Below are 16,100 nucleotides of genomic sequence, written 5' to 3'. Positions count from 1 at the left end.
GTGATGGTTGCCGTGTGATGCTTGGAGATAGATTGGTTAATCCACAATATGTATCCGTATTGTGTATTACATTTGAGATGCACATGTTTGATTGTGCTTTTTTTTTTTTTTTTTTTTTTCTCGGGGGGTGGGGAGTGGGCCGGTGTAGATGGAAAAATGGCAGGGCCAAAAATCTTTCCCAGTCTGCTGGCCACCCTTATAAAAATTTTCTGGCTACACCTCTGTTAAAATGTTGCTGTTTGCATCATGCAAACAAGCTTACTTTCCAAAACATTTGCAAGTTTTCCACTATGTAAGCTACAATGGGGACGTAAACATATCACCAGAATGATTGACAATTAGGAGGACTACTTATTTTGATGATCCACCCGGAAAAAGAACACCCTCCACTATACCTTTAAATCTTATATTTAGTCATCAAATAGCAACTCAGATTTTCAAACATTTTCTAAAAAAAAAACAAAAAAAAAAAAAAAACACTTCGACTTTTTATGAGCTGTAGCACAACCATCATAAGGATCAATCATGTTGTTCACATTTTTGGGGTCTACCTGTTAGTCAAGGTCAATTATCATGTTTAATGAGCTTGTGTAAAAATGAAAGCAGTTTTTATTTTGTTGGTTGTTGATGGAAATATGCTAAGCGAAGGCACCTCTTAGAAACAGGTCATACCAGAGGCGAAAAAGCTGACAAATGAGACATTATTAACAGAAGTGTAACGTCCTGAGGAGCCACCTGGGAGGCTCACCTGCCTCAGAGCTGAGCAGCGAGCAGGATGAACTGCGCATGCGCCGTTCACTCCAGGGCTCCACTGTCATGGCGCTGACGAACTGAAGCTACCGGGGCAGATCAGGAAGCAAAAGCGGCGCAGCTGCTTCAACGTTGTCAATTAACTGAGTCTGCGGAGCTTCCCGAGGAGCATCGAGCCCACCTCCGTCCTTTACCTTTCCCCCATCGCTGCAGCAGATGGGACTTTATCCCTGCCTTTGTGGAGAGTTTTTCGGCTGAGTGTCAAGTGAGTGAGTGGACTCGGTGACAGCAGCAGCAACTTCCACAGCTGAAGGGGAGAAATTAAAGTGACTGTATCCAGAGGAGGAACCAGGTGGACGTTGCCCGCTTCGGGTCGCTTTCTACCTGCAGTTCTTCACGGGTTTGAACCGCATCAATTAATCCGTGCGGTATCAAGTTACGGAGCGAGCAGGGCAGAGGAGAGGAGTTAGTCAGTGTGGGTGACATTTCCAACCACCGACACAATCCCTGCGCTTTATCCATCGCCCGTTAAACTACTTTAAATGGGAAGAAATGGATGTAATTATGTGTCTTTAGGCTGCTCGCACTTAATCTGAAGGAGAGACAGAAGAGCCGTTTTTTTTCTCCTTTTTCCACGTCGGAGGCACCCTCGCCATTGGAGGTGAACAGGTGCCTTACCTGTGAACGCCACCTGTCCCGTCCTTCCTTAGCAATGGCTAGCGCGGAGGCGGCGGGCGCAGCGCAGCCAGGTGATGGAAAGGACGGCCGATCGGGCTCCATGCAGCTCAACCCCGCGGTGCCCATCAGGGGAATCAGGATGAAATTCGCCGTGCTGGCCGGCCTGGTGGAAGTTGGGGAAGTTTCCAACCGAGACATCGTGGAGACTGTGTTCAACCTGGTAAGCTGATTATGGGAGCTGAGGGCAGGCCGCAGGTTGCACTGTCACCCTGTCCTTTTGTCACAGCAGGATCCCTTTTTAATCTTAATGTCAGACGCTAAATTTATTCAGAAAAGTATTTTGTGAAAGTTCCATAGAATATGAGCCTTAGTTGGGTTTGCAATTTCCTGTCTGTCACACTTTCTAACAGCCTCATAGGGTTCCTGGCCATTATAGCTGTTGGAGTCAAAGCAGGGCCGGATCCAGATTAAATGGGGCCCTGAGCAGAATTTTATACAGGCCACCATTTCCAATAAAAAAGATATATTCTCTACATTGATTTAAGGTTCTAAATAAAAAAAAAAATATTGATTAAAAAAGATCCCTAGATTGCTGAAAATTTGTTAAAAAGTACAAATAAAAACTTTGGCTATGTTCACACTGCAACCTGAAGTGATCCAATTTTTTTTTTTGCCCATATGCAACCTGTATCTGATCTTTTCATTGCAGTCTGACCAGCACAGATTGGATTTTTCCACTGTGACCAAGGCCATTTGGCTGTGTGGTCCTGAATCCAATATGTATCCGATCTTTGAAACTGCGACCTGTGTCTGAACGGCAAGGTCTCTTTCATCAACGACATTAATACTCTACAAAGGTCACTATTCTGCATCTTGCTACACAGATGCGGGAAAAAACCCCCCCACTGTAGACGATAATGCAGAGCACAGTCGTTATATTCAACCCTCTTGAAGTTATTTTATTTTTTATGCGCAGGCTGAGGTTGGGAAAGAAATGAAGGACTGCTAGATGCGCTGCATGTGAGCTTGTGACGTCATCGCATCCTCTACTCCGCATGCGGGACACTTAAGCTGTATGAATGCAGTTCACACAGGGGATCACATAAAAGTTGCATTTATTTGGCTATGTGAACAGCTATGCAAAAGAATTGGATTTCACAATAAAAAAAATCAGAATTGAGTCTTACTGCCTGCAGTGTGAATGTAGCCTTAGTGTTTGAAGGCAGCTAATCAGATGGACCTGCCATTCTAAACAAATTGTTTACAGCAGTATGACATAAAGTATTACTATTTGTAGATTATATCATGTCTAAACTTTGGCAGAAGGCCTTTGCTTTGGTTGTATTTTCATGGCTATAGAAGAGTTATGTTGATAAAGGCTGTCTGATATATTAGGTCACCTGGTCAGAAGTCCAAGTAGGATCTTTTCCAAAACAAATCAGATTTAGAAAAGTGTAGCAATTCTTTCCCTTCACAGTGGATAACCGAAGAAGAAGAGATGATGACCTACTGTAAGAGATTGCTGCGTAATTGGGCAATCCGTTCGCCATGTTTCAGAGATCATTCAAGACCTAATAATTATTACATCATTAGCTGCTGTCAATGTAAATTTATAGCAAATATAAACCACTGAGGATCATACAGACAGCCTGAACTTGATGGCTTGATGCTAGTTTTGTTATTTAAGGTAAGATTTTGTTTCTGTACCCAAAAAAAGGCTCAATGACACGTTTATATCAGGGTCATGGTTTGTATTGCAGGTATGCGGTGTGGCCCGGTTAAAGCCTTACCAAGATAGAGCATCTACCCAATATACTAGTTTAATCACGGGGTGAAAATTGGGCCCCCCCTAAGTAAAATACCAGCGGCATGTTTTCCCTGTGGGGAAAGTCAAAAGTTTACTCTTAGCATACTGAAAAGTTAAGCTTGTCAGGCAAACTGATAAAGCCAGGTGAATTTATTAATGTGGACTCAGATTATGAAAGGAAGTGTAAATTTGATTGAGTTTTAAAAGAACAAAAAGGTGGTGTGAAAAAGTAAAGGACGACCTTCCACATGATTGAAGGATCATATGTGTTGGTGACATTTAAAAGTTTGTTTATAAAGCTGTGAGAAGTTGTAACTTAGAAATCCAGAATAATCACAATGTCAGTTTATTGATGTTATTTATTTCAATAAAAAGGTCACTTTTGTTACTGTAGAGTATTATATTTTACACAGTTGTGACCGAGAACATTCTCTCATTAACGAAAAGGTTATTCTGCTTGTATAATGTTTTATATAGAAGGGAAACTGAATGGATTTCAGTTTTTTTTTTTTTTTTAACAGAAACCAGACTCTGAGGGAAAAAGTATGCACATGCTCACACATGTAAACCGTTGGTTGTTCAAATTTTGGTAATTTAAAAACATTTAAAATCTTTTTTAACACTTCTATTAATCTTCTCATAATTCAAAAAGGGTTTTTTTGCAACCAGCCAACCAACTAAACTCCAGCAATTTGTTTCCATTTCTGTTGCTGTAGGAATCAAAAACAAAATGAAATGTATAAAAAAAAAAAAAAAATATATATATATATAAGTCTTTCCATGATGTCATCAGGAGTAATTTGAACATGGGACATAAAATGCTCTTTTGGAGTGGAAAGTACAGCCAGTAGTGTAATGTCCAGTCAAGCAAGTGGTTGTGCTCATAAGCATTCACTGACTGAATAAACTCCAGTGTTATTGTGCATTAAATAGGAAATCAGCTGAGAGGTTTTTTATTTTTATTTTTTATTGCTAAATAAATCAAAGTTTTGTTTTTGAACTATATTAAAAAAATAAATAGATAATGACCAATTGATGCGATTTTTAACATAGACCCATTTTTCTTAAACCCAACGACAAATCTACATCAATGACTTGTCCAGCCTACTAGGATGTGCCCCCTGCTGGCCTGAGGGTCCTACAACGTTGGTTGGCTTCCTCAGGCTTCTGGACAGCTCTGCACTCATCCATCTTCTAGAGTCAATTGATTTACCAAGTAGCTTGCAAAACTACTAATGTGGGGAGTTGGTCAAATAGTTTATATTTTTACATTTTTAGATGGATTTTATATGGACTGGAAAATATTAATGCCGAAATATTTAAAGAAGGAAGCTGCTGCAGTTATTTTGTGTTACACATTGAAGTCAGTCATATATCACCTCTTGGGTGGTTCTGTTTTTCTGCATCAGCGATAGCGAGCTGTTAAGTGACCTTAGTACACCTGCTTGAGAATGAATGAATGGATCTCTCTACAACCAGGAAATGTAGCGTTTAGGATAGAGCATGCTTAACCAGAGTTTCCGCTGCAGAGGTGGGAGGAGAGGCAAAAGTGGAACCTGCGGAACTGCTTTGTCACCGTGTGAAACAATGAAGTCCTGTAGAGGGGGAGACTCATCCTGTGTCTGTAATGATTAAGTGAACCACAACCCCCACTGTGGAGGCAAATTAATCATAGGGTGGTATACAGGCGGTTTTCTTCACGTGGCTATGGCCTTTACTGCTCTGCCATTAGTAAAACCTCACATATGGCATGTTTGATTATCTACAGATTTGTTTTTCCTTTTCAGCAAATTAGGAATTGGAAAAACTCACATTCCTCCTGCTTATAAAACATTTGAATGTCTTTTCACATCCCATTGTTGAAACAGAATTGAATATAAAGCTGTCTTTGCCTCAGATTTAAGACTGGCCATGTGCGTCCTTTACTCTTTTGCAAACCAATCCTATAGTTAATGTGATATAGCAAAGACAATTCTCAGTATTTCATGTTTGATGTATATCATTTTTCAATGGGTCAGGTTCACTAGCTTAGATGTTCTATTGGTGCTAAAGGTTAGTTTGCCTCTTTGAAAATAAGAGTAATTACTCCAGACATGCAGTTTGTGGAGACGGTCATAAGGGCATACAGTGGTTTCTCTTCTTGGGCATCTCCTAAAATCACACTCCATGCTGTTCTTATTTATTCTTCATGCGGTAATCCCCCCTTAACAAAAAATATTGCTCATAATTTCCCTTTAGGATGGTTCTTGCGGTCCTTCTCTACATACAAGTCTAATGGCACAAAGGTTTCTGCAGTGGAGTGAGCTGTGAGAGCTTGCCACAGAGGTGGTCGCCGTGACACGTGTGCTGAGGTTCAAAACATCAGGAGGTGCATTGGTTGGACGGCTGACTGTGGTTTTTGCTTGGAGTCTTGATTTGATGACAATAGGGGAAAAGAATTGCAAATCTTTATAAAATCTAGTTGTCTTTTTTTCCACTCCATGTTGGCGCATCTGCTAAAATGTGATAGATGAAAGAAGCAGAGTAAACTAGAAGATGAGAGTTTTATATTTCTCAAGCACAATTTCTTATTTTTCACAGGCCACCATGTCTTATTCACGCTCTTAGATTTTTTTATTTACATGATTTGATGTATTATATTTGATCTGTCAGATTTTTTAAGAAATCTGCTCAGTGTCTTGTGTAATTTTGGCCCAGCCCAGGTGTTGCCTAATGAAGCCCTCTTTGCTAAAGCCCATCCCAGGTCAGCCCTACCCAGCATCATCATAAAGAAGGGTAAACAGAAACACCTGCATACCGTATTTATCTTTTGTTGCCACAAAAGCCTTTAATTAAAATGATATTCCACCATATTCTGAGGACAATTTGGACTTTGTTGGCTTGTTAGTCAATTTCATCAGATGACTAGTATAATGTAAAAAGGTAGCCACCAATTCTAAGGATGTTTGCCCTATTTTATACCTTTATCTAGTGTGTTATTAAGTTGTGGCCTAGAAACAAAAATCTCTTCCCCCACGTGTTCAGATAAAAATAATACTGAGCAAACATCTCCCAGTGCAGAGTAGGTATCAGATATTTTAGGTCAATCCCAAGGTTTGAGAAATCATGATCGGGCTGCTTTTAAATGGGAGAATGTTTGAATTTCTGCAGTTATCGAAGGCAGGTTCAAAAGTTTGCAGTCATTTTAAGTGTGTTGTAAATGGCTACCCACAGTTTTACAGGAAGCAGGCCTGCTTTCTTGTTTTGGTTTTTGGTTTTGGTGAAGTTATGTGAAATGTCGAACGCAGAAAGCTGCTTGGAGCACGGAGAGGTATTTCTCTGAGTGGTGTACTGTAAGCATTTCTGAATGAGGAATCCGTTTGTTTATGTTTTTAGTTCAAACAAAGGCAGTTAACCACTAAGCAATCAGCCGACAACACGTATATAAAAGTAAATGACATTGCCAAAGTAGCAGAGAATTTAAACAGAATTTATTCTTTTTATATTATAATTGGATGATTATTTTTTTTTTTTGTAAGCAGCAGTCAACTGCAGATAACAGGACATATTTAAGGAAGATGGTAGCTAGTTTACAAATGCTGGATGATATGATCAGTATTTTAACTGGTAAATTATGTCACAATCTGCTTTTGCATGTTTGAACTTTATTTTGGATCAATTTGTCTCTGTTGCTGTAATAGAACGTATAAATACTGTTATGTTAGTGATTTATGGGTGTGTATTAATTTATGCTGACCTAGCTAAACTGAATTCATAACTAAATAAGGGTGAAGTGGCCTCACACTGCTAGAGGGTTCGCTTTTGTTGTACAGTTTGTGTCATAAAAGTTGTTGAAATGTCACCCTACAAAATGTGAGAAGTCTTGGATAAAGTCTAGAGCTCAGTTTCTGCGGTGGTTTTGAAACTGAGGTTAAGGACACTCTAAAAAAACTTTTGAGCTGCCCTGATTATTGCAGGGCCCTCTTGTCCTCAGTACTGCACTGTGAGGCAGTATGTCAGTACATCATCAACCACAGCCTTGCAGGGAGTGACACTTGTTTCACATTCTTCAGAAAGTGCTAGTACCCTTATGAAGAAGAGCTTAAGGTGACCTCTGACATATTCATCTGTCATTATTCAGCTCTTGTTAAAGGGAGAGCAGTTCAAGTTTTCACTGCTCACATGTCAGAGGTGGAAACTCAGCCCTGCTTGTGTTTTCAGAATATGGAAGATTTTCCTGCCAAAAACCAAAACTTATAGTTCTCTCAAATATATTCTTTTCTCCCTCACATCTTACTTTCTGCTCTCAGATCTAATGCTTTTTGCACAGATATTTTCTCCTCTTGTTTACTTCTTTCTCCTTGTGCACAAACCAGTCTCTGCTCGAGTCAGAGATACGCTCACAAACCCGTTGGTTGTTCTTGTGTATTTGTTTCTCTCCGTCTCTCACAGATTGGAGTCAGAATCATGGCCTAGCAATCTTTCAGCTAATAGAATGAGTGTCTCAGAAAGGGTGCGCTTGTTTTCTTCTACTGAGTTTGCCTGCCACTGCTTACAGATAATAAAATAGCTTTTTGATATAAATTCTAGTAAAACGAGAGGCTGAAAACACAAACAATTACAAAAAAATGTAAAAATCTAAAAGATTATAAGGGGTGATTCTTGATCACCAAAAACGTCACCTAATTTTTTGTTTGAGGCAGAATTAGTGTCTGCCCTGACTAGCATATTATGAAGAGGGAGTCTTCTGTTCACCTCAGGCCTAAAGATGGATCGACTCCAAGACTCTAAAGTAAGTAGCCTACTTTTATCATGGCTTAAATGGTTGATAAATCTGTTTTTTTTTTTTTTTTTTCTTTCTATGAGTTCATGTTTTTGATCTGGCATTTCTAAGACCATTGCACAAATTTGGGTTAAGCCGGGCTTACACTGTGCGATTTCTTTCTATTTTTTTTTTGCTCTTTTTGGGGCGACTTTCCATTCGTGCGAGAATTTTTCGATCAGGCCGACTTCCAGCCTGATTGTGCGTCGTGCATCCTGTAGGGTACAGGGGGTAACAAGGGGCGATCAGCCTCTCAGAACCACCTCCCAATTAGAAATCGTGAGGTCGGGATAAATTTAACATGTTTGATTTTCAGTCAACCGTCGTGGGCAAAACACTCAGTTGGAATGCGCAAAGAAGGACTCTTCTTCTTCTTCCTCTCAGATGAAAACACCGAAGCATAGCGGGGGAGTGGGTGAAATGGAGTTCTTTCTGTAAAATTGGCAGACCGTAGTAGCCACCTTTGCTCAGCCATGTCTTTCTCCAAATAAGTTGTTGCCTTTCTATTTAGGGCTTTCAGCATAAGATTGCGCAAATTGCCAAGGCAGCGCGGTTCACTATAGAGAGCTTCATATTCCTCTTCTAGTGGTTTGGCTTCTGGATAGACGAGTCCGAGTAGCGCCATCTCACTGCGGAGCTGGTTTTTAGACGTACAGTGTGAGCTGGTGGATTGCATCAGAGCGTCATGCTGAACATGCTCTTGATTTTTGGCAGGACACCCCCCCATCAAGAGCTGCATGAATGACAGCAAATCCAGTCATGGTAACATGCAATCTTAACCCAGTGCTCTGCAACGGAAAACAAGTACTAAGCAAGGAGAGGTGACTGTTAATATGCCAATTACCTAATTAAGTAACTAAGTTTGATAAAATTCATAACTTTTTATATTGGCAAAACCTTTTTGAAATCTACGTTACAAATAATGAAATAACTAAAGTGGAGCCAAAGGTGTGTATGTTGGTTCGTGGTTTATCATCTTGAATGTAACGGTGTGTATATGTCTCAATGCAACATGAAATGGATTTGAGCCCCTAGCAGTGTCGGATAAGAAAACCCTTCTTTACTGTAGATGCTTGGTCCTGCTAACACATATTACAGCTGAAATCCATTCATTTTTATTCTTGAGGTTTTGAGCTAAATTCCCAACATCGATGTGTTGAAATTCTTTTTGTGATTTCCGCTTTTGATCTAAAGACATGAAAAAGCTCAGAGGAGAAAATAAACTTTAAAGCCTTCTAAATTTCACTACATATTATTTGATCTTCTACTGGAGTTTAAATTCTGACTTTCATCCATGACTGTCACCAATTCACCACAGAACATTTTAGGGCTTCTCTAATCGACTCTGACCACTGCATTTCTTTAGATGCCCTGACTCATCTTGGAGGACAAACTATGAACTGACTGCCTAATTACCTCCTCCCCAGATGAAAAGTGTTCTTCACTTCAGATCCACTCAGTGGTCATAATGCTATGCCTGACCAGTGTGTGTTCACTTTGTGCTAAGATTCATAAAACTATCCTAAAGCTGCAATTATATCATTTGTTCCTAATGAGGAAAAAAAGCACTCCTGTGTTTTCATCTATTATTTTAGTCATTCTGTTTGTTTTATGGACACATGGCACCTATTTTGAGCTATTTTCAAGTTTCATTATTGTGAATCCTTGCAGCGTCTGTTTGACTTTTTCTGATGTTGGCTCAGACGTTTCTCCTTTTGTTACGTGTGAATTCAATTGCTCCAAACAGCCATCATCTGTTGGTTCTTTAAATAGCACATTTCCCTTTTTATTCATCAAAGCATCTTGTAATGTTGTGGTTCTCTGGGTTGTTTGATGCATCTAGCAATAAATCTGAAATTGATTTACTAGCATTCAGCTGTAGCCATTTATTTCTTTAGGTATTTTGTTGCTGAAATTACAAAGACGCCTGTTTGCTTTTAAATTTTTTGCAAGCAAGATTATGAATGGTAGTTTTTGAAGGCAGCTGTCTGCCAAATCAAATCCACATCAGTGGTGCAGGTAGCTCCATCCAGCGTATGATTTAGATGAAGAATGCAGAATTCTGAGTAGTAAAAAAACGATGTCTGCAGACCAGTAAGGAGGTGATCCTTGTTCTTCCTCCGGGCATGCTTTGCCCTCTGTGGCTAGAACAGAACGCCTTCTAATCTGACACTTGAATGAAATCTTATCTGCTTCTTTCCACTATCTGTCACATCAGCCCAGTTCCACAGTCACACCTCTTCCTCCTCTGTTGCTGGAAGCAGCTCGGACCACGTTGTATAAACAAGCACAACCCTAGGCAGTTTTCAGCCCTGAGTGCACGATCGGTTTTATTTTCAACATGAGACTCAATGCTTCTTTTAGCCTCAAAGTGACCTTTTTGTTTCCATAAACAATCAAGGGAATGATTGTTGATTACTTCATTTCTTGCTTTTTAACGTCTTTTTTTGTCAGTCCTCTGCATAAGAGCAGCTCTGGAAACTTCACTGGATTAATACTGAATGTGAATGTGTATGTGTTAGTTTGAAATGATTCACAGTGTTATTGGGATGTCCTCACTGCTTTCTGCTCTTTGGAACACATCGGATGGTGTATTTCGGTTTTTCACGCTGATCAGAATTAACTGAGCAAAAGAAAAATAGAAGCAAATTAAAATAATTAATTGACAAATTGTCTTAACTTACATGTATGTTTGTCGGTATACAGCTGTTGAACCAAAGCAGGCCTGCAGGGGCTGACTGGTGATTTGTGGACAAGTAAATATTATTAGCTTGAAACTAGACAAGGACTGTGCAGTCCTCTGCCGAGCAGCAAATTTTGCCCCATATTGGGACTTGCCCTTAAAGATAAATCTCGCAGATGATCTGGTTAATTACCAAATTTAAATTTAATTACCAAAGTGTTCTTTGGCATGAGGTGAACCTTTGGTAACAATTTCCTTACAAACCTTTCCTAAGTTTATAAATAAGGCACAGTGTGTTTGCAGCCTCTGGTGTTTGTTCTGCTTTCACTTTCTTCATTCACTCTGCTTTCTTTGATCAGTAAAGCCAGACTTTGAGCAAAGCATGGCTCACTTTTTTATGTGTTTTTGTCTAAAGTGTAAGACAATGTTAGAGTTAATGTTTAAATCTGATGCAAGCTGTCAATAGTCACTGCTGCCACTCTCTAGTTTAGCAGGGAACTCCTTTTTTTATTTTTTTTTTTTATTTTACCAAATAATGTTAAAAAAATTCCCTCATCCGGATTTTGATCGGGATCATCACCAAAATGTTATGGCTTGTTTAATAAAAATTCATTGATAACTTTTTAAGTTATCCTGTACACAGATGGACAGACAATCAATCAAACACACCAACTCCACTTAAAACATAACCTCCTTGGCCTAGGTAATAATTGATGTGCTAGCATTTCCAAACTGTTTGCTTTGCTTAGTAATTTATGTAAGTAGAATATGTTTTCCACTACGTTGCCATGGTTTTCCCATTAAAAAAACTGTCTGGAAATGTAATGGAATACATTTCTTTATTGGTTATTGAACTAAGTAAGAAAAGTACAACAACATTTTCTGAATATGATTTTATTAATGTCTTGGTCACACCATTAACTATGCATAGGCTGACTGATGTCCTGTTTCATGTGGGGACTGTACCACATTTTTCACTTCCCAAAAATTGAAACAATCCTGTTCTGAAAAGTCAAAACAAACAAAAAAACAGGACTATATTTAAAAAAAAACAAAAAAAAAACGCAAAGCTGTAGTCGGTGTATGTCGATCAAAATGCAAATGTTGTACCCCACCAGGGCAATAGAAAATGGTTGTTTTTTTTCACACAAAGTTTACAATAAATTGAGATTTTTTTCTTTTGAGTTTTTCTAAAGATATTTAGAGATTCTATGATTTTTTTAAATAAACAAATTTTAACATTTCTAATATTGTAAACATTGATTAGAACTATCAGTAAAATAAACAAAAATATTTCCACTGTCCCCTTTTATTGAAACGCTTTTTCGCCTGAATAAATGACCAGTGCATTCTACAATGAGACCTGGCCCAAACTCATTCTAAGCTGTTAACGTGATGTTTGTTGGAATCGCAGTAGCTCGGCATATTTCACAAAGCCATCAAAAGTTTGTCTGATTTTTAAATCCAAAAGCTTACATAACCCAGGGCATTACATAATTGCATTTAATGCCAAGAACAATATGTTCTTATTTATGACTTGAAAAATTTTGCTGTTGACCAAAGCAATGGTGTAAAGATTTGTGCCATTGTTTATCCTTACCAGCCACATCAGATATTTACATGTGAAATACAGAGGTGCAAACAGTGTTTGTCCAATTCTTCTGGTTTTGCTTTTTTGGTCACACTAAAATATACCAGATGATAAAACAAATATTTGTATCAGATGGAGATAATCTGAATAAATGCAAGGCAGTTTTCAAAGATGACTGTATTTAATATTTTAAAACTTTGTAGTCTTGGTTGTCCTTTGTTTGGGAATTCAACAATACTAATAGACCAGTCAGTAAATGACCCTTTTATCTTAAGTTGGTCCCATTTCAAAAACAAAAATGTGAATTTTTGCTTGTCAATATTTTGGAAACATTTTTACACAAATGATTTAGTCATGGTCAATGGGGAAAAAATTATTATTCGCAGACATGTCCCCTAGACAGACGGTCTAATGGTGGGCTAGTGGTTAGGGTATTGCGCTTGGGTCCGAGAGGTTCTGAGTTTAATCCCCATTCCCACAGACTGCCACTCTGGGTCCCTGAGAAAGACCCCTGTTGCTTTGTACTTGTGACTATGTAATGACAATAAGTTTGAATTCTTTTTTTCTATTCTATTCATATATTGGTGATTGAAAGCCTGATTGCTGCATCTCTAGATAACAGGAATATCCTACTTGAACATTTTTTTGTGAATCACATTAATGCTGACATTTTTTAAAAATCTTTTCTGTGAAGTAAGAATGCATCTGGGCTAAATATATCATTTTTCTTTCGGAGCATTCATCTTGCAGCAGGCATTTAGGCAGCTGATCTGGATGCTAGTTTTAGCATTGCTGTAAGTGCCCTGAAACCACTGAAGTCAGCTGTCATCAGTGCCACCTATGATTACACAAACGCTTCATTTTTGAAGGTTACAGCTGGCTCGTGTTCAGGCAGCTCTGCTTTGGAAAGGAACATCAGGCATGAAAAGGTTAGAGAAGTAACAGCCTGTGATGGAGTGGCAAAATAGGTTAAAGATAATTATTTGTTGTCTTAGTCACGTCTCTATTTCTTTTTAGAAGACTGTTTAGTAATGTAGTATGTTATTCAGTGGTATAAACATCATTCACTCTAAAAGCAGTATAATTCATTTAAGACAGGCATACTCAAATGTACCCACTTTATTTACAATCTGCATGGATGTGATGAACAACAAAGGCATAATCTGGGGCCAACATGCAGCTTTCATTTCAAAAGAGCCTGGGTAGAATGCCAGTCCGTCTCAGGTTAACAAACAGAATGAACAAACACTCCTTGCACATACCCGGTACTTAACAGTCTTTTTGTTGTATGCAGTTTTCATGTTTATAGAGAGTTTAGGAGCTGCTGGAATTAGGGACCTAAGATAATGCTCCTTTGTGAATAGGGTTGGGAATTGATACGTTTTTCACTATTCCGATTCCCTTATCCATTCTGTGAAACGTTTCGATACCTTATCGATTCTCTTATCGATTCTGTGAAACAATGAACTTGTAAGTGCACGGTGACATTCGTCTACCTTCGCCTGGGACATTCCATTTCTACCTGCCTCAGTGAAAACGGAAGGCAGTGAATGGGAGCTGCCAGCCTCTGAGCCAGCCAGGCTACCCGTCTCGTCACAGTCATCTAAATCTAATAAAGAAGGCATCCGTTTAATGAAATGGCATTACTGTACAATTTTGTGAAATAAACTCATCTCACCCTGATTTAAGTAAACGAGCGTCACCTTTCTCTCGCTCCCTGAACTGCGGAGCAACTTCATAGCATGTTTAATAACCCTAAAGAGAGGTAGGAAATTTGGTTTATTTCCAGAAATGGGATATTATTTACTAGGAACCACATTAAGCTCAGTGAGTGATATAAAACTAGCTACTTATCAGCAGAGCTGCCTTCCATGCTGGTCTTAACTTTAGTTTCTGTCAGGAAAGCAACAAAAACACAGCATTCGTTAAAAAGTATGCCATGTTGAGTGTGCAGGTGTTTCTGCATGTTGGATGTATTTCCTCCCGTGATGTAATTCCATCTTTGCAATGATTGCAAAGCACCTTGTTTCCATCTTTCTCTTCCTTAAACTGAAGTCAAACTTTCAATAGCTTTACCCGATGGGTTGCCATTTTTTTGTTTTGCTTTTCTAGACTTATGCCTGGTCCCGTCATACTTGCTTACTGAATGCCGTGTACGTAACTTGCGTAAAAAACGTGACTCAAGTCATGCTGCCCAGCGCTAGACTCTGGTGCTGCCTGGAACCGTTAAGAGAACCATTAAGCCAGCTGCCAAACGGTGCTGTGGAATTGGAGCACCCAGAACCGGTTCTGAACAGGAACCGGTTTTCGATTCCCATCCCTATTTGTGAACCTACGATGCAGCAACCTGTCCCTAAGGGAGCTCTGCAGTTCTGCAACAGTGTCCTAAATGGGGTTGGAGGCATTGTCCAAAAATGATGTTCAGTGTGCAAAATAATATTTTCAAGCACTGGCCATGAGTTTAATCAATGAGACTAAAGGTGATGCCTACAAATATTAAGTAGACCAGCAGAAATCACAGAAAGTAAATTGTGAAAAAAGTGAAAGGAATGGAATGTTGGGATGATCAGTTTTGCATATTGCATGACAAATGTTTCCTAGAGTTATTTGTACGATGTCAGAGTTTGAGATTTTGGTGTCCTGAAGGCAGCTGTCTGATTTTGTTATGAATAAGTTCAGATGTCTTCATTCATTTGACATAATCCCTCTGTTTTTTCGATAAAGCTGGATAGATGCATTTTTCCTCCTGTGGATTTGTAAACTTTAATCTTAGCTTCAGATTTTATAACTTACCATTTTTGTAACGTGGTAGCTTTGTGACCTTTTATCTTTCTTTAAAAAATATTAAAAAGAGATGTTTGACAAAGAAAATCCAACACTTGTCCAAAGCATCTGTTTTGTCTTTACCTTTTGCTTATCTAACAAAGCAGCAGTTAGTCTATTTTAACTTCTGCCATTTTTCATATATTAAAACAAAGTGGCGATGCTGCCCCCACCCCACCAAAATATATACTTATACTACACAAAAAAATTAAAGAAACACATAACACAATATAACCTAAATTAAACTTCTGTGAAATTGAACTGTCCACATAGAAAACAAGACTGATTTACAATCAATTTTTATTTATTTTTTATTGACAATTTTACATGCTGTCTTGCAAATGGAATAAACAACAGCTGAAAGTTAGCAAGACTACTCTATGAAGGAGATGTTCTGCAGGTGGGGACCAATAACCAGTTCTCAGTACCTTTTGAGTTCCGACTGATGTTTTGGTCACTTTTGAATATTGGTGGTGCTTTACTACTCGTGGTAGAATGAGATGGACTCTACAACCCACACAAGTGGCTCAGGTAGTGCACCTGATCCAGGATGGCGTATCAATGCGAGCAGTTGCAAGAAGGTTTATTGTCTCTTAGCGTAGTTTCCAGAAGCTGGAGGCGCTTCCAGGACACATGTCAGTACTGCAGTATATGTGAAGGAGGCCATAGGAAAACCCAGCATCTGGACCACTACCTCCACATTTGTGCAAGGAGGAAAAGGAAGAGCACTGACAGAGACCTACAAAATTTTCTCCATCAGGCCATAAATGTTAGTAACCGATTCCATGAGGATGGTATGAGGGCCCAACATCCACAGATGGAGATTATGCTCACAGCCCAACACATGCAGGATCCTTGGCATTTGCCAGAGAACACCAGGATTGGCAAGTTCACTACAGGTGCCCAGTGCTCTTCGTAGAAGAAAGCGGGTTCATACTGAGCCCACATGACAGTCTGTTGACACCGT

The 16,100-nt window shown here is 39.1% G+C and overlaps 1 protein-coding gene across 9 annotated transcripts in view; it reads left to right on the top strand.

Annotated features, from left to right (window-relative positions):
• Positions 1 to 797: 797 nt before the first annotated feature.
• The window catches only part of lrba (LPS-responsive vesicle trafficking, beach and anchor containing), a 243,521-nt gene continuing 228,218 nt past the window's right edge, over positions 798 to 16,100 (top strand). For all 9 annotated transcript variants that reach the window (XM_015373646.1, XM_015373651.1, XM_015373653.1 and 6 more), the window contains exon 1: positions 798 to 1,648. In XM_015373646.1, the coding sequence (XP_015229132.1) occupies positions 1,463 to 1,648 (186 nt within the window). In that variant the 5' untranslated portion in view covers positions 798 to 1,462. The remainder of the gene's footprint in view (positions 1,649 to 16,100) is intronic.

The sequence above is a fragment of the Cyprinodon variegatus genome, unplaced genomic scaffold (assembly GCF_000732505.1).
Source record: "Cyprinodon variegatus isolate N-32 unplaced genomic scaffold, C_variegatus-1.0 Scaffold90, whole genome shotgun sequence".
NCBI lineage: Eukaryota > Metazoa > Chordata > Actinopteri > Cyprinodontiformes > Cyprinodontidae > Cyprinodon > Cyprinodon variegatus.
This window is presented reverse-complemented; position numbering and strand designations above follow the sequence as displayed.